Source organism: Nomascus leucogenys, chromosome 12, assembly GCF_006542625.1.
Source record: "Nomascus leucogenys isolate Asia chromosome 12, Asia_NLE_v1, whole genome shotgun sequence".
Classification (NCBI taxonomy): domain Eukaryota; kingdom Metazoa; phylum Chordata; class Mammalia; order Primates; family Hylobatidae; genus Nomascus; species Nomascus leucogenys.
The window spans coordinates 16302937-16322917 of record NC_044392.1 but is presented as its reverse complement, the minus strand read 5'-3'; the positions used below and the strand labels follow the sequence as shown (position 1 = coordinate 16322917).

General features: G+C 53.0%; 1 protein-coding gene across 1 annotated transcript in view; it reads left to right on the top strand.

Moving 5' to 3' along the window:
- Positions 1–13355, top strand: part of TRABD2B (TraB domain containing 2B) — a 247774-nt gene extending 234419 nt beyond the window's left edge. Inside the window, exons 7-8 of the mRNA XM_030823909.1 lie at positions 7744–8562; positions 12607–13355. Of these exons, the coding sequence (XP_030679769.1) occupies positions 7744–7948 (205 nt within the window). The 3' untranslated portion in view covers positions 7949–8562; positions 12607–13355. The remainder of the gene's footprint in view (positions 1–7743; positions 8563–12606) is intronic.
- The last annotated feature ends 6626 nt before the right edge of the window (positions 13356–19981 follow it).

The window sequence follows — 19981 nt, the reverse complement described above, 5'->3', positions numbered from 1 at the left end:
AAGACTTCCAGCAAATAGGAGTCAAGCCCATTGATCCTTTGGGCATTGGTTTCAGAGAACCTTGGGTTACTGAGAAATGTACTTCTGCAGAACCTGGCCCTGTGTATTAGTCTGTTCTCACGCTGCTAATAAAGACATACCCGAGACTGGGTAATTTATGAAGAAAAGAGGTTTCATTGACTCACAGTTCCACATGGCTGAGGAAGCCTCACAATCATGGCAGAAGGCAAGGAGGAGCAAAGCCACATCTTACGTGGCAGCAGGCAAAGAGAGAATGAGAACCAAGTGAGAGGGGTTATAAAACCTTCAGATCTCATGAGACTTATTCACCACCACAAGAATAGTATGGGGGAAACCGCCCCCATGATTCAATTATCTCCCACCAGGTCCCTCCCACAACACGTGGGAATTATGGGAGTTACAATTCAAGATGAGATTTGGGTGGAGACACAGCCTAACCATATCACCCTGCCTGCCTAAGGCATTACTGTGCCTATATTGGCTATGACACATTTGGGTCACGTGCCCAGCATGGGCCTCCCCCTTCTAATCGGGAGTGAGGGCATAGAGTTACTGAGAGCCACTTTCGTCAGTGGCAGGGAGGGTTTGCAGGCTGCCAAGGAGGCTTGAGGCAAGTGAAGGAGCTGGCAGCCCATTAAAAGTTCCAATTAGGCTGGTCACTCAGAGTCCTGATCAACACACCAGGGTGATCAGGAGACCTGGCCAGCGGTGGGGCCAGCCCATGGGGTGACGGGAAGCTGGGCTGTCAGCTCCAGCAATGGAGCTCCAGCCCCTAACCATGTCTGAAAGGTAAATTTCAGCAAATGACTCCAAACGGCTTCCTTCTCACAACACATAGCTCCGAAACACAGAGCCTGATTTCAGGAGAAGAAAACAGCTTTTCTTTGGCAAGAAGGGAGCCCCTTCTCTATCCCCACAGGTAAATTGCAGTTGGCTAACTTTATTCCATCTGGTTGGGTTGGAGAAGAAAGTTTCCACCACCGCCTGGCAGCCTGTTTGTTGGAATTTCTTGCCGCTTCTAGGGGAGCAGGCCCTGAGCTCCCTGAGAGGCCTAGATGCAGGGCACAGTCTCCGTTGCTCCCAGGGGACTCGCCCCACCCTCCTGCAGTCCCCAGGTTTCCAATTTTCTAAGAGAAGCAGATGAGAGCTCTCTGGGGGTGACCTGGGGCCCATTGATAGTCCTTCTAACAAAACCATTTTTGGGGAAGCTTTTACTCCCATTTCTCATTTTTCTCCTCCGAAGCCCCATTGGAGCCATCCCCTCCTCCCCATCACCTCTCCCAGCTCGTCTTGCACCTGTCGTCCTGGCCCCTAGTGCCCTCCCGCATGGCCGCTCCTCACCCTGGGGTCCTACAGTGCCCCCCACGCCGCTGCTCAGCCCAGATGCAGCGCCTTCACCTTCTTTCTGCCTCAGCCACCACCCTGTTTCCTCGGGGTCTGCTGCCGCTGTCCTCACCAGGCTGTGTGCCACCCGAGGTGCCCCGTCCCACCTCCACACCTTCGTCCTGCTCCTCTCTCTGCTTGGAGTGGGGTGCCAGTGGATATTTGTCAAGCTTCCCCTACTGTGCCAGATACCTGCCTCCATTCTGTCCCTTTTTCTGTCAGGAATTGTGGAAGGTAGGCCTATTTTATCCCAGAGGAAACAGACTCAGCAGGTTAGGTAACTTGCCTAAGGCCAGGCAGAGAGTCAGGCAGACCTGCCTGACTCTAAGGGTCGCTGTCATCACCCAGCACCATGTGGTTGCCCTTCCCCCTCTCCCCGGCCCAGCTAAGCCCTCCCTTCCTCCACGCAGTGCCGGTGGGTGCCCCTGTCCTGACGCAGTAGCACAGACTGCGAGTCCTCACTCATACTCTAGGCCGGGAGGCCGTGAGAATCAGATCTGGGTTGGGCTGGGAGCAAGTGTGAGAAGGAGGGAGTGAGCCAGGGATGCGCCTGGAGCGCCCGTCCCAGGTGCCACCTGGAACAGGCTGGCCTCCCCCTTGCCCCTCATTACCCGAGATGTAAACACACACTGGAGGAAGTTTAGAGAAGCAGTAGCCCATGGCAGGATGATTTGTGGGGACCCATGGAAAGGGCAGACGAAGCATGTGTCCACAGTTGGCTGTGCAGTGGTAGAATATTCTTGGGGAACCCCCACCTCTGAGAGCCAGGCTTGGGGGAAGGGCAGGGCTGTGACCAGGGTGCTCTGAAACAGGGTAGAGGTCATTTCTGTGCAGTGTGGGACCTGTAGCACTCCTTCAGTTTCTCCTTTTGTGCAGTTAGGGCCTTGATGGATCTTTGGAGGTCATACCAGCTCTGATTCTCCAAGTCCACAGCTGACATGGGAGAGGAAGGGGAGTTTCATAAATAGGGAGCAGAATGTCTGGGCCATCTAGATTGGAAGTCCTTGGGCAAGTCATGCTGGCCAGGTGTAGGGAAGAGACTACCTTCCCAGTGCCAGGCATGGCCCAAAGCAGGGTACAGAGGTGGGTGACAAGACAGATGCAGAGCCTTGGTTCCACCATGCAGGGGGAGGGTGTGCAGGACACATGTGCCTCAGGGTCATTGCCTTCTGGGTCTCAGCTTCCCCTGAAGTTTGAGCAGATGGCTAGAGCTCTCAAAGAAGGGAACAGACGCAGTGTCTGCCTCCTGCCTCCAGATTCTCCAGCTCCAGTTCCCCATAGCACAGCCAGGCCTCCTTCTGGGATGGTTCGAGATGGGCAGAGTCTCCAGGTGAGGACAGGACCCCATTAGATTAGAGGCAGAAGATGACCCCATCAGATTAGAGGTAGAAGATGCCCCCACGAGAATGGGAAGCAGGATCATCCAATGAATAAAAACAGACAGATTCAGGCAGAATGGGGTTCAAATCCAGTCCCCTCTTTTACTTGCTTTGAGACTTAGAGACTATGTGAGATGATGCTCGTAAGCTTGAAGCTGGCATCAGACCACCAGTAACACTCGCTAACGGTTGCAGCTCGTATTGACGCCTGTGACTTTCAGAGTCTCTGGTCTGAGATGACCAGCCCCCTACCCTAGCAGAAAGGGCCTTCGGCCTGAACCCTTAAATGAGGCATTGGGTGGGTGCCGTGAACTTCCCCCAGTGTAACAGGAACATGTTGGGCACATACTGCATTTAGTGCTAGTGAGGGACAGGAAGAGGAAAAGTCTCGTGTCATGGCCAGGGACAGATGGCTCCCAGTGTGGTGCCACCGAAGAGCCCCGGAGCCACAGTCCGGACACCCTGCCTCAGTTCTCCTGAGTGATCTTGGCAAGTCCCGTTTCCTCTCTGGGCCCAGTTTCCCATCTGAGGGACAGACAGGCCCTTCCAGCTATGGCTGCTATGAAGCTATTAGAAAACAAGCCTGTCTGCCCTGTGCCCAAGATGGAATTGATAAGTCATGGCCCAGTGAGGCTGAGCAAGGCGTGAAGGCATTCCCAGCACAGAAGACCACGTGGACAAAGGTGTGGAGGCGGGAGGAGCCCTAGATATCCCAAAGTCCTAGATATCCAGAGCTGCAGGCAAACCAGTTGCTTTGGATCTCTCATCCGACCTGCTTGGCCCAGGGAGGCTGAGGCCCAGACTGGAATCACAACAGGGTCTCCGCTAAGTGGTCGCAGTGAGATCTCTATCCCCAGGCAGAGGGCCACCTGTGACCCAGGCCCTGTGTGCCCCAAATCTGGTCTCCTCTGTGTCTCCTTGAAGCTCTCTAAGGAGGTCAGTCAGGGCACAGCCCACCAGCCCCTTGTACTGGCAAGAAGGCTCAGGATGCCCGGAACCTAGACTGGGATGGCTCTCAGAGACCCTCTAGTGCCAAGATCCACCCCTGCTCCAGGGAGCCCCTTGGAGGTGCCTCATGGTCAGACAACCGACAGCGTCTCAGACACACACAGCCTTGCTTTCTGCCTCGGGCCTCTACCTAAGATCTCGCTCTGGCTTCTGCTGCTAGGAAACATTTTAAAGTCCATGGGTCTGTTCCTGTTCATTGTGTTGATGGGGAAACTGAGGTCTAGAGGATAGCACTTGCCCAAAGTCACACAGCAAGCCAGGAACGCACTGCAGCCTAGAGCCAGACTTCTGCCTTCTGCCCAAGCAGAGGGCCTCTTCCCCACTTTGGGGTCCCTGTTGACTCAGAGCCGACGCGGCCTCTTGGTGCCAGCCATCTGTGGAGCCTGAGAACACTTGCAGTGTTTGGTTTGGCTTTGAGGCCGCTTTGCCATGAGACAGTTTCCCCCATTGTGAGCCTAGGAAGGGGTGGGGATCTGGACTGGGGGACTGAGCTTTGTGAGCAGAGTCAGGCCCAGGAGGTGGGCTGGGGGCATTTGGAGGGGCTTGTCCTCCACTCGCCCACCAGTCCTGCCCCATTTCTCTGGGACTCCTTCCAAGCAATAAAAAGCCCGCTCAGGCTCCAAGCGGGAGTTTTCATCTTTGGTTTTCAAAGTGTGAAAGAAAATGCCTTCGGGCGCCTTGTGAGACATAGTATTCATAACTCCTACTTGGTCTCGCCTTCTGACGGTGGGGGCCCCAGCGCCGGGCACCTCAAGGGGCACACCAGCCTGCTGTCCTGAAGCCAGCCCACCAAACCAACAGTTCCTCAGGCTGAAAAGATGGGGCAGCAGCTAGGAGGACTTTTTATGGACTTCTTGTGTTTTGTATGTGGGTTTCTTTTTATTATTTTTGTTTTTGTTTTCATTAGGAAAAAAAGGGAGGAAAGAGGCTGAGGTAATGATCCCTGCCTGGCACAGGCACTAATCCCCTCCAGGGGCTGAGGCCAGATGAGGCCTCAGTGTCCCCGCCTGGCAAGCCTCCATCTGCGGGTTTGAGAGCTCTCAGCCGGAAGCACCCACGCTTTGCTCATGGGCCCTCCATCAGGGGTTTGCTCATCTGTTCAGTCAGGGCCAGATCCTTGGCCTGCCTCAGGCTGGGGAGACACTGTCTCTTGCAAGAAATCTGAAGTCCTTCAAGCTCAGTTTCCACACCTTAGAAAGGGGAATAATAATAACATAACACTTGTCTAGCACCAAGCAATGTCTGCCAGCCACTGTAAGTGGAAGGTGTTATTATTAGGAGAGACACAGACACAAAAATATTAATAATGATGCTAAAAAGAGCCAACCTCATCTAGCACTTCTTGTGTGCCAGGCACTGTTCGAAGCACGTTACATATAGAAGCGCATGCAAACCACATATAATAAATGGAGATCTACAACACAGAGAGGTCAATGAGAAATGTACAAGGTTTGGGGGAAGCCTTAACCGCCCCAGGTGGCATTGAGGGATGGAAGGCAGATCAAAGAAGGCCTCCAGGGGAAGGGCATTGAGTCTGGCCTTCAAAGGTGAGTAGGAAAATGGCAGCAAGACTGTAGGTGTGATGGAGAGGGTGGTATGTGTTGAGAGAACCATGAAAGGGGAGGGCAGTCAGGCCAGATCAGGCTAGCACAGGGTGGGAGGCACAACATGCTCCATTCTGTGGGTAAGGGACATTGGAAGCCACTTGGCCCTCCCCCCGCCGTTCCACACACACACACTCTACTCAGAAACGCCATGCCTGCATCCTCTGGGTGGAAGAAGAGTTTGCTCCCTCCCCTCCTGATAGTTCCCTGGAGTCTCTCTAAAGACAGAAGATCATGGCACATCACACCAGGTTGAAAGGAACCTTATGCAAGCTGCAGGGTACGTGCTGAAGGCCAGAGCATCACCAGAAGAGAGTAGAGGGAGAGAGGGACGGGGCAGTGAGTGAGGACCCCTCTCTTTAATGACATACATCAAGCCAGGACAGAGTGCCAGAGGCCGTTTGGACACCTGCTCCCAAGCCAAGAGCCCATGTGGAGTCAGGATGTGCTTGGTGGCCCTGGGTTCCCTCCCCTGCCCACCCGGCCTAGCTGAGGCTGAGCCAGGGCTGTGTGAGAGGCGTCTGGCCAGGCGGTGGCCTGGACTGAGTTCTGGTGGTGATGATTACAGGCTCTCACCACTGTGATTATGGCCAGCTGTTAGGATCTCATGGCCTAGCCCGAGGAAATGCAGCCCAGAGTGACCCAGGGCAGCCTGTCGACGGGGGGCAAGCAGTGGGAAGCGTGGCAGGAAGGCACGCACGCTGCAGACCCCATGAAGCCTGCCCTGCCCTGTTTCTACAGCCTACCATCTAGGCTGGCCAGCCCAAAGGGAAGGGCAAGCTTCTTGCCCACCCATCTGCTAGTGAGCACCTACTGTGTGCCCAGTTCAGATCCTGGCCCTGCTTTGTGTCCTGGAGGAAAGCCACTTAACCCCTTTGTGCCTCAGTTTCTTCCTAAGTACAATGGGAATGGGGACAACAGTCATCCCTGCCTCCCAGTGTTGTCACGAGGTCCAAAGGTTAAGGAGTGGCCAGTGCTTCACAGAGAGCATGGTGCAGGGGCAGGGCTCTGTACGTTCTTTTCTCACCGTCCAGGAGTGCCCTCCCCATGCTGGAACTAAATTCACTCTGCCTTTCAGGCTGACTGTGGCCTCCCTGCTTCCAGGAGGCCCTCATGGCCTTCCCTTCATCTACCTCCTGCCCCCCGGTGCTCCCCTCTGGGTGATGGGGCTTGTGGGTTCCTCTGTCTGCATCTGCATCTCTGTCTGCCTCCTGCCTGCTCAGGGTTCCTCGAGGATAGGCATGGCCATTGCTTCTGGGCCCAGCCTGTTTCTCTATCCCAGAGCCTGTCCCTCTTGTCCGCAGGTCTCCTGTCAGACTCCTGACCTCTCTGCTAGGCCTCTGTAGTTGGGCACTCCCTCCTCAGTCCCTGTGTTAGCCTCTGTCTCTCTCTGCCTGTCCATTTCCTATATGTTTCTTTCGGGGACCTAAGCCAGTAACCTGGCCCTGAGTACCCCCTGCCTCCGCCTCCAGCTTCCCAAGGCCACCATGTGCTGGGCTCAGGTCAGCCTCCAGTTGGCTCCTGCCCTGACTCTCCTTCCATCTCTCTCTGTCACATGGGCTTTCTTGAGCCAAGAATCTCACCTGTTATTTCCGAAACTAGATTCTGTTTTTGTAAATTCGTGAAGGACTGCACCTCTCACTAAACATATCCTGCAGCTGTGCAAAGTAAGGCAGACCCAGGGCTCCTGCCTCATGGTGTCCCACTCCCACTTTCCTCTGGGACCTGACCACCAGGCAGCCTCCCCAGCCACCACACAGCCTCTCTGAGCCTCAGTTTTCTCATTCATGGAAAGGGAGCAATGAGACCCATTTTGAAGACTTGTTATGAGGACCAGAAATATTGCTTGTAAAGTGCTGAGCTCATGATGGATGCTCAACAAGCGGTAGTTATGACGATGGCAGGGAATGCGGTGAGGTTGCTTGTCTTGTTTTCTGCGTGTTTTGGTGGTCTGCAAGGGGAGAGCAACCAGCAGGCAGGGCACCTGTGTACCTCGATGACTGACCACCCCATGGTACCCCAGATCTATTTCCCCAAAACACTATTCTTTCTGCCTGGGACCCATTCTCTCGAGTGGTGACATCTGAGTGGCTGAGAGGTGACAACCTGTGGCTGCCAGGGCCTGGCCCATCCCCCAGAGCCTGGCATAGGGGGTCCGTGTGGACTCTGGAGCTCAGCCAGGCTGGTTGTGTGACTCTGGGCTGCCCGGTTTGCCTGCTCAAGCTCCTTGTTCCCTTCTCCATTGTATGAGGCAAAATAGACCTGAAAAAATCAGATCTGAGCCCCAAGGCTTCTGCCCAGGATGAGGCTGCCGATGGTCACTCTGCCATGTGCTTCCTCCTTTCCAGCACCACCGCCTCGCCGCCACCGCTGCCCCTGCAGCCCACCCACAGCTCGGGGACCGCCAAGCCCCCCTTCCAGCTCTCAGACCAGCTACAACAGCAGGACCCACCAGGGCCTGCCAGCAGCTCGGCACCCACCCTGGGCCTCCTCCCCGCCGTCGCCACCACCATCGCTGTCCACTTCCTGCTGCATAGCCTTGGGCCCTCCTGACCTCGGCCACCCCAAGTGGAGAAGCCAGAGAAATGATACAGGGGTCTTCGGCCACACCCCACTGCTCCTGCCACCACCTCCAGGGGTGCCCAACACCTTGAGGGCAGTCCAGATGGGATTGGCTAGACACTCTAGAGCTTTACTGTACCCAAGTTACATCTTCTTTTTTGTAGAAGGATCTTAATTTCCCATAGTGCTATGGGGCTCTTTTGTAAAATACATGTCCATATTAAAAAAGAAAAATGTATTTATTCTACCGATAAAACTATTTTTATGTGGCCTATGTTACAACCCCCTAGCCCTAGTGCTGGCCTGGGAGGGGAACCCGGGACATCAGTGACCTCCTGTGGACTGTGGCTCTGGACTGGCTTGCTCTTGGATCTCCGAAGCCTCCTGGGTCTGGGTTTGGCTTCTCCCACTGTGGGGCCCTCAGCGGGAGGGGGAGGCAGACAGGCTTAGCCTTTGTGAAGCTGGATTTGGGAGCCAGAGGTGTGAACGTTGGCCATCCTCCCCTCTGCTGGATGCACCCGCGGCCTGGGAAGATAATTTAGGAAAGAGAATGCTGCTACTTTGAAACCCCTGAGTGTCTATGAACTGGCCCTCCAGAGCTCTTGGTAAGTGTTTTCAACCAAAACGCTGGGGTGGGGGGTGGAATACTGGTGCTGAGGAAAGCAGTCCCCACCCCACGGAACAGATGAATAAACTGAGATCCAGAGAGAACCAGGTGGGTAGCCCAAGGTCACACGGCAAGTGGGAGAGCGAGGACATAAATCCAGACCTCTCTGTTCTGGTGTCATGAATCCAGCTTGGGTTAAAGGAGAAGTTTCAATGTTGAAGTCCTGGCTAAATGGATTGAGCTGGGCCGAGGGACTGGAGTGGGCACAGGAGGGCAGTTTTAGAGACAGGGGCTTAGGACTCACATGATGTTAATAGTGATGAGAGCTGCCATTTGTCCAAAGCCTGCAGCATGGCAAGCACTTTGCACATTTGCTTCACTTATCCTTTTGCTAGTTCTGTGAGATGTGACTATCCCTATTTCACAGATGAGGAAACTGAGCCCCCCAAAGAGGTGAAGGGACTTGCTGAAGATCCCCCACCAGGATATGGCCCCAGATCAGTGTGATGCAAAACAGTTCCTGCCGCCTGCTCCCTGTTCTGCCACGTTCTCTCTGCCAGGGAAGCTCCAAGGGAGGCAGATCTCACCCAAACTGGGGCCAGCACAAGCTTTCACTCCACCAAGAAACCTTTTGGCCGGCTGCTTTGTTGACCCCTCTGGCCAAAGGGCTCTGACAACAGCATGTGCCACGTGTCGCATGTCCTGACTTGCCAGATTTTGGAGCCCATGAGAAGTTTTCCTGACAAATCAGAGGCTGAGAGGTGGGCACAGCTGTGGGGCACCTGGGGAGGCACAGCAGCCAAGTGGGGAGGCAGGTGACAGGGACTCCGAGAGACTTTAGCCCCTCGGCTCCTCAAGGTGGTGGTTGAGGAGACAGAGGACCCAGGTGGGCTAACTCCCAGGCCTGAAACCCCACGGGGCAGGTGCCTCAGTAATTACAGAGTCCTGGAACCTGAGAGCAGAAAGGACCCCTCACTTGATGGATAGTAGTAACAATAGGAGGACTAATAAGGCCCACAGAGAGGAGACACTTCTCCAAGGCTGCACAGCCGGGTGGGCCTGCTGACTCCCAGCCCAGTGCACCCCAACTTTACAGCTTCGTGGGTTTCCCTTGGCAGGCTTGATGGCAGCTAATTGGCCCCAGTGCCATCTTGCCCAGCTTGGCAGCTGTCTCCCTTCTGAGATGGCAAGTTCTGGGCAGCTCATGGGATGGTCAGGAGTCCCACGGGCATCTTGGCAGGCAGCTGAATTCTTTACAGCTCAGCCCTGATGGACGTGTTTGAGCTTGAGACCTGGCAGGAGATTGGAGCTCTGCCTTAGAGGGCCCAGCCAGCCCCGTGGGCACCATGCTCTAAACTGAACTTGACCTCAGTCCAGGCTGGAGTTGGTTTATCCTTGGCAAAAATGTGACTTCCTATTTCTGAGCAGGAAGGGGCTTAGCTGACTTATAAAGCAGGCTCAGAAGTTGGACATCAAACGGATCGTGCAGAGCACTATTTGGATGAGATAAGTGTAAAGGAATTAGAAACACACAGGCCAGATTCCTCTCTGTTTGGGGCAGAGTATGGCATGAGATGTATTGAGATGGAGCTTGAGGTTAATTAAAGATGAAGCATTTGGGTAAACAATCCAGGCACCTGACCGTGTGCCCAGATCTGTGCCAGGCACTGAGCCAAGAAGGTAAATTAATGCAGCGTGTAATTATTGAGCACATGCAATGCCAGGCTCTGTATTGGAGCTGAATCTAACCACTCTCCTTGGCCCAGAGGAACTCTTTATCAAGATGGGACAAGCAGCGCAATGCTAGATTACGTCGCCCTGGCCCTTAACTTCAGGAAGATTCAGCCCTAGTCTTTCCCAGATCCCTCCTCTGGGCATATTAGGGGATCCTAAACTCTCCCTTCCCCTAATTCAAGTGTTTAAAGAAAGATGGCTGGACTAACTGATGGGGTAGACAGGCACCTACACCAGAGCAAGAGCCAATGTGGTCAGACATCTGGTGCCAAAGTCCACTGACCCCTGAGGAGCACCAGCTGGCCAGGGTCTGAAATGAACTCAACTTGCTGACTTATGACCCAAAAGACTTGAGGCACATATGCAGGAATCTGCATGGCTGGGGCACTTGGATTCTCTCATCCTGGGCCAGAGAACAACCATTCCATAAGCAGCCACCCACACCTTTGACACGATCTATCCACCACTTAACTGACATTTCTTCCAGAAATGTTCTTTGTGCCTCATAAAATGCTCCTGTTCCTCTGAGAAGTTTGTGTGCGCTTCTTAGACTTTTCTGTTTGACTGTGAGGCAGGCAGGAAAGATGAAAGGCCTGAGACCCAGCGGGTGAAGTGATCTGCTTAAGGTCGGGCAGCATGTTAGTGTGGCCCTGAGTTCTCTATCTCTCATGAAAGCTTGACTGTGTGATGAAGGGCTCTCTGGGGCATGTCGGAATGGCCATGTCCCCAGGTCTTCCTCCAGTGGTGGGTCTGATGCACCAGCAGCCAGAGGAAGACAGGGAGAGCCCTATCATCCACAGTGGAGGGAGAAGAATCAGGCTGCCAGGGAGCTGCAAAGGGCTGCTGAGGGTGCCTCCAGCCCTGAGAGGCAAAGATCTGGGATCTAGGAAGCATGGAACCTTGTGCTGTCTATGAGCAAATTTGTCCTTGCATTGAAAGACCCTAAGCATATTTTCTTCGTGCTAAATACTGTGTTATCTACAACTTCCTGGCCTCGGCTAGACCTGGGCAAGCCTAGGTGCTCAGGCCCCTTGTCCCACTTGCCTAATCTCCAGCTCAGGGCCATTGTCACAGTGGATCCCAAAGAGGAGGGAAAGTCCTTCTACCTAAAGGAAAGTCTATTTAAAATGCTGTGAAGGACAAGAGAAGTTCTCTAGGGAATTGCAGCTTTGATGGCATCCTGTGTGGCAGACAACAGAATTGGGGCTGGTGATAATTTTTCAGTGACTGTGAGATAAGAACCAAAGTCCTCAGCCTCACCCATGAAGGGTCCTCTAGACCCTTCATGACCCAACCCTGCTGACCAGCCACGTCTCTCATGTCTCTTACCCTGTGCCTGGCCAGCGTGATGTGCAGTCATCTCTAGAATAGACAGGATGTTTCACACATGCTGCTCCCTACCCCTGGAAACTCCCTTCTCTCCCCTGTAACTGCTCATCCATTGAGGATCAACACAGATAGCATCTCCTCCAGGAAGCCCCCTCCCATTCCTTTGTGCTTTCTTAGCATCTATCACAATACCCACTGCCCAGTGTTGTGACTATCTAGTTATGTATCTGCTCCTCTCTTGGACTGTAGCTTAATGTCAGGGGTCATGTGAATTTGCTTTTGTGTCCTCATTTGACACAGAGGTGGTGCTCAACAGATGTGTAGAGAGAGAAAGAGGAAGGAAAGGAAGCAGAAAGAAGGGGAGGAAGGAAAGGAAGCAGAAAGAAGGGGAGGAAGAAAGGAATGAAGGCAGACAAGAAGGAGAGAGGCAGGCCTTAGTTCCGCCAGTGGAATAATTTCCACCAAGCCAAAGCTGTCTGGGGATGGCCCGGAGCCCCCGAGGGTGGCAAGTTTCCCATCGGGAGAGGTGTTTGAGCAGGGGCAGTGTGCCCACTGGCTGAAGAAGTGGTAGGAGAGTTGACGCTTTGGTGAGGGCCTGGTGTAGATGACATTGAGGGTCCCTCCTGGCTCTGCAATGATCAGGTTCTGTGAACATTGTTATTTTTCCAGAAATTCATCTGAGCAGCCAAAAAAAAATCACCCCGCTGGCTGTCTAAACCAGTAAGGTTCAGGAATGAGTCCAGCCTCCCCACTCCACCTGCAACCACCACCACCCTCACAGCGCCCCCTTCAACGACCCAGCTGGGCTTGCCTGCTGCCTTTGGGCCCAGGAACTTCTGAAAGGTGGAGGAGAACTGAACTGGAACCCAGGCCTGCAGCCCAGCCCAGAGCTCCTTCCCACTCTGCCCCACTCCCTGACCACAGGGGAGGAAAGAAAGGTTCACGAGAACTGATTGACACCCTACCTGGCTCTTTCCAGGGAGCATTGGCTATCCTCACTCTTTCTCCAGGTGGGAGCTGGGCTCTTCCTTTCTGGAGATACTCTGGATACTCCTTCACTTTGCTGGATAACCTTGGGCAAGTTCCTGTCCCTCTCTGAGCCTTCACTTCCTCATCTGTCAAATGAAGACCTTGTTTCCTGCCTGGGTGGTTCTAGGGCTGGAGGGCAGGGGTGACATGGGCAATCTTGGGCCTCCATGGAGATGAGGTGCTTGGCTTTCTTCCCAGGACCCACAGGCTGCCACGGGATTGAAAGCATGTGGAGGCGGGAAAGGTGACAGAGTAGCATGCCTCGAAGGCCCCCTTCATCCCAGTCCTGCTGTGGGGAAAGTGGGCTTTGAACGGGATCCAAGTCTAAGATGTTTCCGGTGAGCTGCCAGGGACAAAGGGCTCTCAGACATCTTGGGTCCCCAGTGGCTGGGGTGGGCGGGGGCTGATTCAGCCAAAGGAGGCTCTAGCCCAGAACAGAGGAAGCCAGAGCCCCTGCCCCATTTCTGAGCCTCACAGAGCTTGTCCCCAAGTTGATTCACTGTGCAACACAGGCTTCAGATGCATGTATTTGAAAGGTATTCATGATGTCCTCTTATCACCTCTGCCCCTCACCTCTGTGAATTATCATGAAGAGTTCTTTAAGAGTATAATAGAAGACAAAGAAAGATGCTATTAATGTTATTTTGCCAAAAATATTTTTGTAGCATAATATATTAATAAAAGATATTATGAATTCAATGGCTTAGTGTTTCTGTGTGACAGCTCCCCTCTTCCTGCCAGGGAACTTTCAGGAAAATTGCCTTTGCTGTGAGGGCCGAGGCCTGCACAGAGGAGAGGAGTTGGAATGAGCCCAGTTTTCATGCACAGAATCAGGCAGACTTTGGGAGGATGGTTTCAGCAGGAACCCAATGGCTTGAGAGGCCTCATGCCAAATGAGGTCCAGATACCCTCTCCCCAGCCAGATTGAGCTGCCCAACGATGTGGAGAAGTAGCTGCTGGGGGACTTTAAACACAGCTCGAATCTAGATTTCAGGCTTGGAGTCTCCCTTTTTTTTTTTTTTTTGCCTTTCTCACTCACCAAAACCTACTGATTCTTCCCGATCAGCTCTTCCTACACACTCCCTCATCCCCATTGCTCCACCCTGGTCCAGACCTTTTACCTGAGCCCCTGCCACCTAGCCAGGCCCCTCCAGTCCACTCTCCCTTCGGCAGCCAGAGAGCACTGTCAACCAACAAAAATGACCACATATCTCCCCTGCTTTGAAAATTCTTCAGTGTCTTCTCGATGTTGACAAAGGTTACACAAGGCCCTCTTAAGATCTGGTCCCTGCCCATGCCTCCTACAAGAAAGCCGCCTCTTGCCAAGTCTTCCCCCAGCATTCCACACTCCAGAGTTACTGCCAGCCTCAGTGTTTTCTAACTCCATCCCCCACTTCAGCACCCGCCACCTCTGCATTTGCTGTTCTCACAGCACTGCCAGTCTTTCCTCTTTATGCCTCGCCCATTGCTCTGTTGAACTCCTACACATCCTGCACAACCCAGCTCCAATGATATCTGTTGCACAGAGACTTCCCCAGCTCCCCAAGCCATGCCTCCCCTCTGTTCCTACAGCTCGCTGTTCCTCGGAGCGCTTAAGGTTGTGCTGAGATGATCTGCAGTGCCCACTCTGCCCCTTGGCTTCCTCATGCCAGGGCCACGGGTTGCCTCTCTGTGAAGTCAGCCTCAGCACAGTGGTTTATGTATGCCATATAGACACTATATATAGTGGGGACTTGTGGAAGAATGATGGAGTAAACGAAGAGGAAAGAAGGGAAGACTTCAAATACAACATGTCATATCTGTTCTATCACAGCACATCATACCATCCAGTGTCAGCTGACTGGGATCCACATAAGGTATTCCTGCAGCAAGTTTCACCCGTGACAGACTTAGTCACTGGAATTGGGGGGAAGGAGAGATAGGTCACTGAAAAGTTTAGAGAGGAAGAGGACTCTAAAGCCCCAGAAGCTTCTACCAGAGGTGATTTATTGCCCATGGTTACTGAGTTCTTCTGGTTCCTACTAAGAGGAATATGGACTCCACACAGTGGCCCCACCTGCACGTAGGGTGACAACAATGCAACTGGAAGCTAACATTTGTTGAGCATTTATGATGCATCAGACAATGTTCTAGGCATTTATAAATACTAGATCATTTCACTCACGCGGCTGATCTTCGTTATCTCCATCTACAGATGAAGCAACTGAGACACAGGAAGGTTAAGAAACCCGACACAGTTTATAAATGCTGGAGCCAGGCTGGGAACCCAAGTAGTCCAGGTCCAGGCCTATTCTCCTCATTTTTACCCGGCGATTCCATGATGTCAGGTGTGGGCTGCGGCCCGTGAGGTGGGCAAGGATGCGTCCAGCATCCACATTTCACAGGTGGGGGACAAAGTCAGGAAGCGACTGAGGCCCAACACAGTGAGCCTCTTTCATGTCCAGAAGCCTGCCCAGACCTCTGTCCCACCCACCAGACTCTGGGCAGAGATCCAGAGAAGCCCTGCCCCACTCCCCACCACCCCCGATGATGGTCTTTAGGAGTTGACGTCAATGGTGTGAGGATTCCTGCTGTGGCTGTGACCCCTGTCCTCTCTGCCCCTACACACAGGAAGGAGGCTGCTGTCATCCATCCACCCAGAAGTTCAGTGAGCGAATGAGGTCTTGTCCTTTCTTAGGGGCTGTAGTCCCCAGTTCACTTACTCCCTGGAGAGGCTGTGGCCCAGAAATAGGCTCTCAGACATGACAGAATGGGTGGCTGAGGGAGAGGCAAGGGATTCCTCAGAGCTCCTGACACACTGCTCTCTGTACAGCAGCAGGTCTTCATTCCCTCTCCATCCTTCTACATTCTCTGAGGCCTTTCTGTCCCTGAACATCTAGGGTTCAACAGCCTAGCCCTTCAGAGGAACCATCGGACAATGTCCTGCAGCAGCCAGACTCTTGAGATGAGGACCACAGGTGCTGGGTTTCAGTCCCAGCTCAGCTGGCCTGCTGTGTGACCTTGGGCAAGCTCTGCCCTTCTTGGACCTCTGTCTCCTTATCTGCATAAAAAGAGCAAAAAGTGGAGCAAATTGTATTCACTAAAATTCCTTTTAGAAAGAGCAGCATCTTTCTTTGAAAGACTGCTTCTGTTGGGGCTTGAGGTAGGAAGGAAAACCACTGTCTCCCACCTCAAAGGAGGTAGAGAGAAGATATTCTTTGTGACTGGGGTAGGAATTTTAACATTTTACTCCTGAAAAGGAAAGCAGGAGACAGAAGGAATCAAGAGAGAAGGATGAGAAGTCAGGAGCTAGGCAAATGGAAAGAAACTGAAGGAGGAGGAACATCTCCTTGATGGGGAGAAAACCTGCCAACAGCAGTCATTTTCACAGCGGCCATGAGAACCCCACCCCCATCTGCTCTGCCAGTCTCCACTAGGTCCTCACGGCCTGTGAAGATTTGGGACGGAGCGGGGTGGTACCATGGAAGGGGCTGATTGCACCCAAGTAGACGTGGGGCAAAGCAGAGGCTGCAAGCTGGAGGCCAAGATCACAAATGTGTGAGCCCGAGGGAACCCATGCACTCTGGTAGGGCTTTGGAACCTCAGCCACAGAGTAGGGTGCCAAGTGTGTCTTAACCAGGTACTTTGCAGTAGCAATGCTGGGTTACAGGTAGATGGGAATAACAAGCTTAGACCTGCCAGTCTTGGGCTTTCATGAGGTAAGGGACTTGGGACCTGCAGGGCTCTCTGAGGCAGGCAAGAAAGCCCCCACCTCACAACTACCTTCTAGGGGTGCTGCGGCAGAGGGAGCACCCTGGCCTAGCCGGCAGGACAGAATGAAGGCTGGGATGGGCTGGGCTGGGAGGGGAGGAGGTAGGGGCTCCAGCTGCTGCTCAGCAGCCGCCAGCCAGGGGAGCTGGGCCGGCCACTGTTACGGTACCGTAAAATGAAATTATTTTCAGAAAATATTCATAAAATCCTGTTTCACATCAGTTGGTTCTGGGCTTGCAAAACAGTTCCTGGGTTTGTTTGTTTGTTTGTTTGTTTGTTTTTCTTAGTTTTCATTTCTTCCTCCCTGATCAGCCACAAAAAAACAGTGATAAAATTCCCAACCTGAAGACACAAGTTCCCAGGCAAGGAAGCGTTGGGGACTTGCAGGTCCCCAGACATCCCTTCCCAGTGTTCCTTCACCTCTGCTCCCTGAGACCCAGGAGGGGGACAAGGGGGCTGAGCAGGATGGTGACCAAGCGTGGGGATGAAGAATGAAGGAGAAGATAAGCAAAAGAGACAAAAACACATAGAGAGATGGGTGGAGAGAGAGTGAAGACACAGTAGGAGACAGCAACAGAGAAGCAAAGAGAGAGGCAGAGAGAAAGGGAGAGAATGAAAGGGAGTCATGAGAAGAGGCCTGGGTGGGGAGGGAGAAAAACACAGACGAGCATGGGTGGAAACAGAGAGAGGCAGGACTGGCTGGAGTCAGAACACAGCAGGGGCTCAGCAAGAGGGAGGAGGCCTGGTTCAGATCCACAGCACAGGCTGGGGCCTGGCTTGAGCGGCCAAGACAGACGGGCCACTGGAGAGAGCTCCTGGGTCCAGCAATCTTCCTGCTCCCAGGGAGACCTGGAAACACAAATTGCTTCCAGGGCCAGGCAGTCTCCCCGCATTCAGCCTCTCACCCTTCACCCCGTCCCAGAGGTTGTCAAGGCTCAGTTGGGGTCTTGGGCTTATGGTCAGGGGGAGCCAGGGTCCTGGACCTGCCTTTGCCCCAGGTAGTCCCTCCCTTCTCTCAGCCTTATTTTTCTCATCTCTATAGTGAGTTTAATAAAAATATTTCTGGCACAGGCTGCAGTGAGGTGTTAATGAGATGGTGGATGTAAGAAAGCTTTGGAAACCAAGGCCCAGAGCATGTGTTAGCTGTTACTGCCACTCCCACAGGCAGCAGAGACTAGCAGCACAGGTGGAGGGCTGGCCTCAGAGTGCCCAGGCTCCAAGCGGCAGTAGAGGGGATACTCTGGAGTCGGTGGAATCAGGCTCTAGAGGCTGTGACTCACAGGTCAAGGCATGAGGACACCATCTGGCGGGCAGCAGGAGCCCCAGGCAGCTTAAGAACAGAGGAGTGGCGTAGAGGTCGAGGAAAAGCCTGATGCCCTGGGGCCATCTCCTCCTCCCATTGAATCTCAGTTTTCCCATCAATAAAATGGGATAGGATAGCCTCACCCCACAGTTACCATGAGGACTTAGGATAAGGCAGGTGTGCCTGTGCTCGTAGACCCCAAGAGTTTTGCGGTGGTGATGATGATGAAGATGAGGGAGGATGGTATTTCCTGAGCCCCACCTCCCCCTATGTCCCTTGCCCGATCCCAGGGACAGAATAACCCATGAAGTCACGTGGTTCCAGGGACTTTCCTCAGTGATGGTGGGTGGTCATGGGAGGGCACTGGAAGCACTACTGGGAGTCCCTTGGGAAGGGACTGACTCTGTTGAGTTGCCCACCCCTCTGCTCTGGAGCCATACCCAAAGACAGACACTGAAGCTTGGGCCAACCTCTGCTTGGACTTGGAAGGTGGTACTGGTCGGGGGATTGGATTTGGAAGGTGGTACTGGTAGGGGGATTGGACTTGGAAGGTGGTACTGGCTCTCCTGCCATCCAGCAGCTGCCACCAGGGGGCAGTGCTGCTCAGGTCGTGACCTAGGGCTCTAAACAGGTGACCTGACAAAACAAGGCGGGAACGTGGGAGCTGGAGGGGACATGATTCTTCTGTGGGCTCAGGCCCCTCACTGAACAGATAAGGGGACCACCAAGAGATGGACCCACCCAAGGCCTCTTGGCATGTGCGAGTCGGAGGCCAACCCAGGAGTCCAGACTCCCAGGCCCCACTTCTGGCCTCAGCACAGTGGCTCACCTAGATACAGAGAACTGGCCCAAAGAGTCCAGTTCATCTCGGGTCCAAAAGCCTTCCACATCCCAAACCTGAGCCTGCAGGGTGCCAGGCCCAACTAGAGAAATACAGAGCCTGCAGCTCGGTGGGGGAGGCAGACACTGAGTAGCATCCATCAAGTATGTGATGGTTACCATAGGACTGGGGACCTTCCTCAAGAAGTTAAAATTAATATGGAATGTGCATTTGCTTCCTCTCTCCCTCCCTTCCCCTACCAGCAGTCCTCCCTCCCAGGCCCTCTGCAGTTTGCCCAACCAACCTCTCGAGACGTGTGTCTCCTCCCCTCCCCTAAAAACATGCTCCAGCCATAGAGCTACTCGGGCTCCCTGACCATATCTGCAATTTCCCAACTCCGTCTCCATCCCCACTGCCCCCTCCACAGCTAGCTGTTCATTCTCCCTATTTTCACCTGAAAACTTCCTTCCTGGTATTCAAGGCCTCACTTAATTTGTGCTTCATCGTAGGAGCGTAGAAGCGTGCCCTGGTCCCCCGGGCTCACGCTTCCACCTCTCCTGAAGCCCCGGCCTTTGTATGCATCCAGTCTTAGATGATGGGTTTCATATGGCTTATTACCCTTAGAATATGATAAAGGGAAAGCTGTGCATGCAGAGCCCTGGTCATATTCATTTTTCCATCCCCTGGATGAACAGTCTTTAAAATAGAGGACACGTGGTCCACATTTATTGCATTAATTTTAAGTCTGAAGACTAAGTATCATCCAAGGTTAGTATTAAATTATGTTCATCAAAAGCAAAACTGAGAGAAATCCAAACATCTTGGTACAACAGAGGTCTGAGCCTTCCCTCTTCCATGCCTGGCTGCTTCTCAGAGAAAACCTCCAAATCAGTGTTTTTCAGCAGGGGTAGTATCAACACCCACAGGATGCTTTGGGAATTCGTCAGGGAGTTTTTGGCTTTCATACAGTTGTTGCGGGGTGGGGTGGTGCGGGGGTAGTTGTGGTCAAGGGCCAGCGACGCTTAGTGACCTGCTAAGAGTCCCACATAAAGAATTATCCCCCATCCTGCACAATTTTTGCATGTTTTGCCAAACATTCATTAGGGGAGAAAAAAAATCATTTGTAATGATCTGAGCCTAGAACCTGAATTCATTTTACGTAAACATGTAGTATTTGTTTGTAAAGGTTTAATATGCACTAAATCTTACAGGAATGTAATTGCCATGTATATTGAGAGAAGAATGTGCTTCATTTTGTTCTGAACTTTGCCAAGAGTTGTTCATTATTTTTGAGTGCCACCTTACTAACAACAATGCCTGTGTATTCCAGGTGTTAGAGAGACACACAGCTTATTCCTTGGTATTTTAGCGTCACTTTCAGGGTGACTCAGCAGTTAGGTACAAGCTTTGACTATTACATTATGTCTACAAGTGTTGATGTACCCAAGTGTT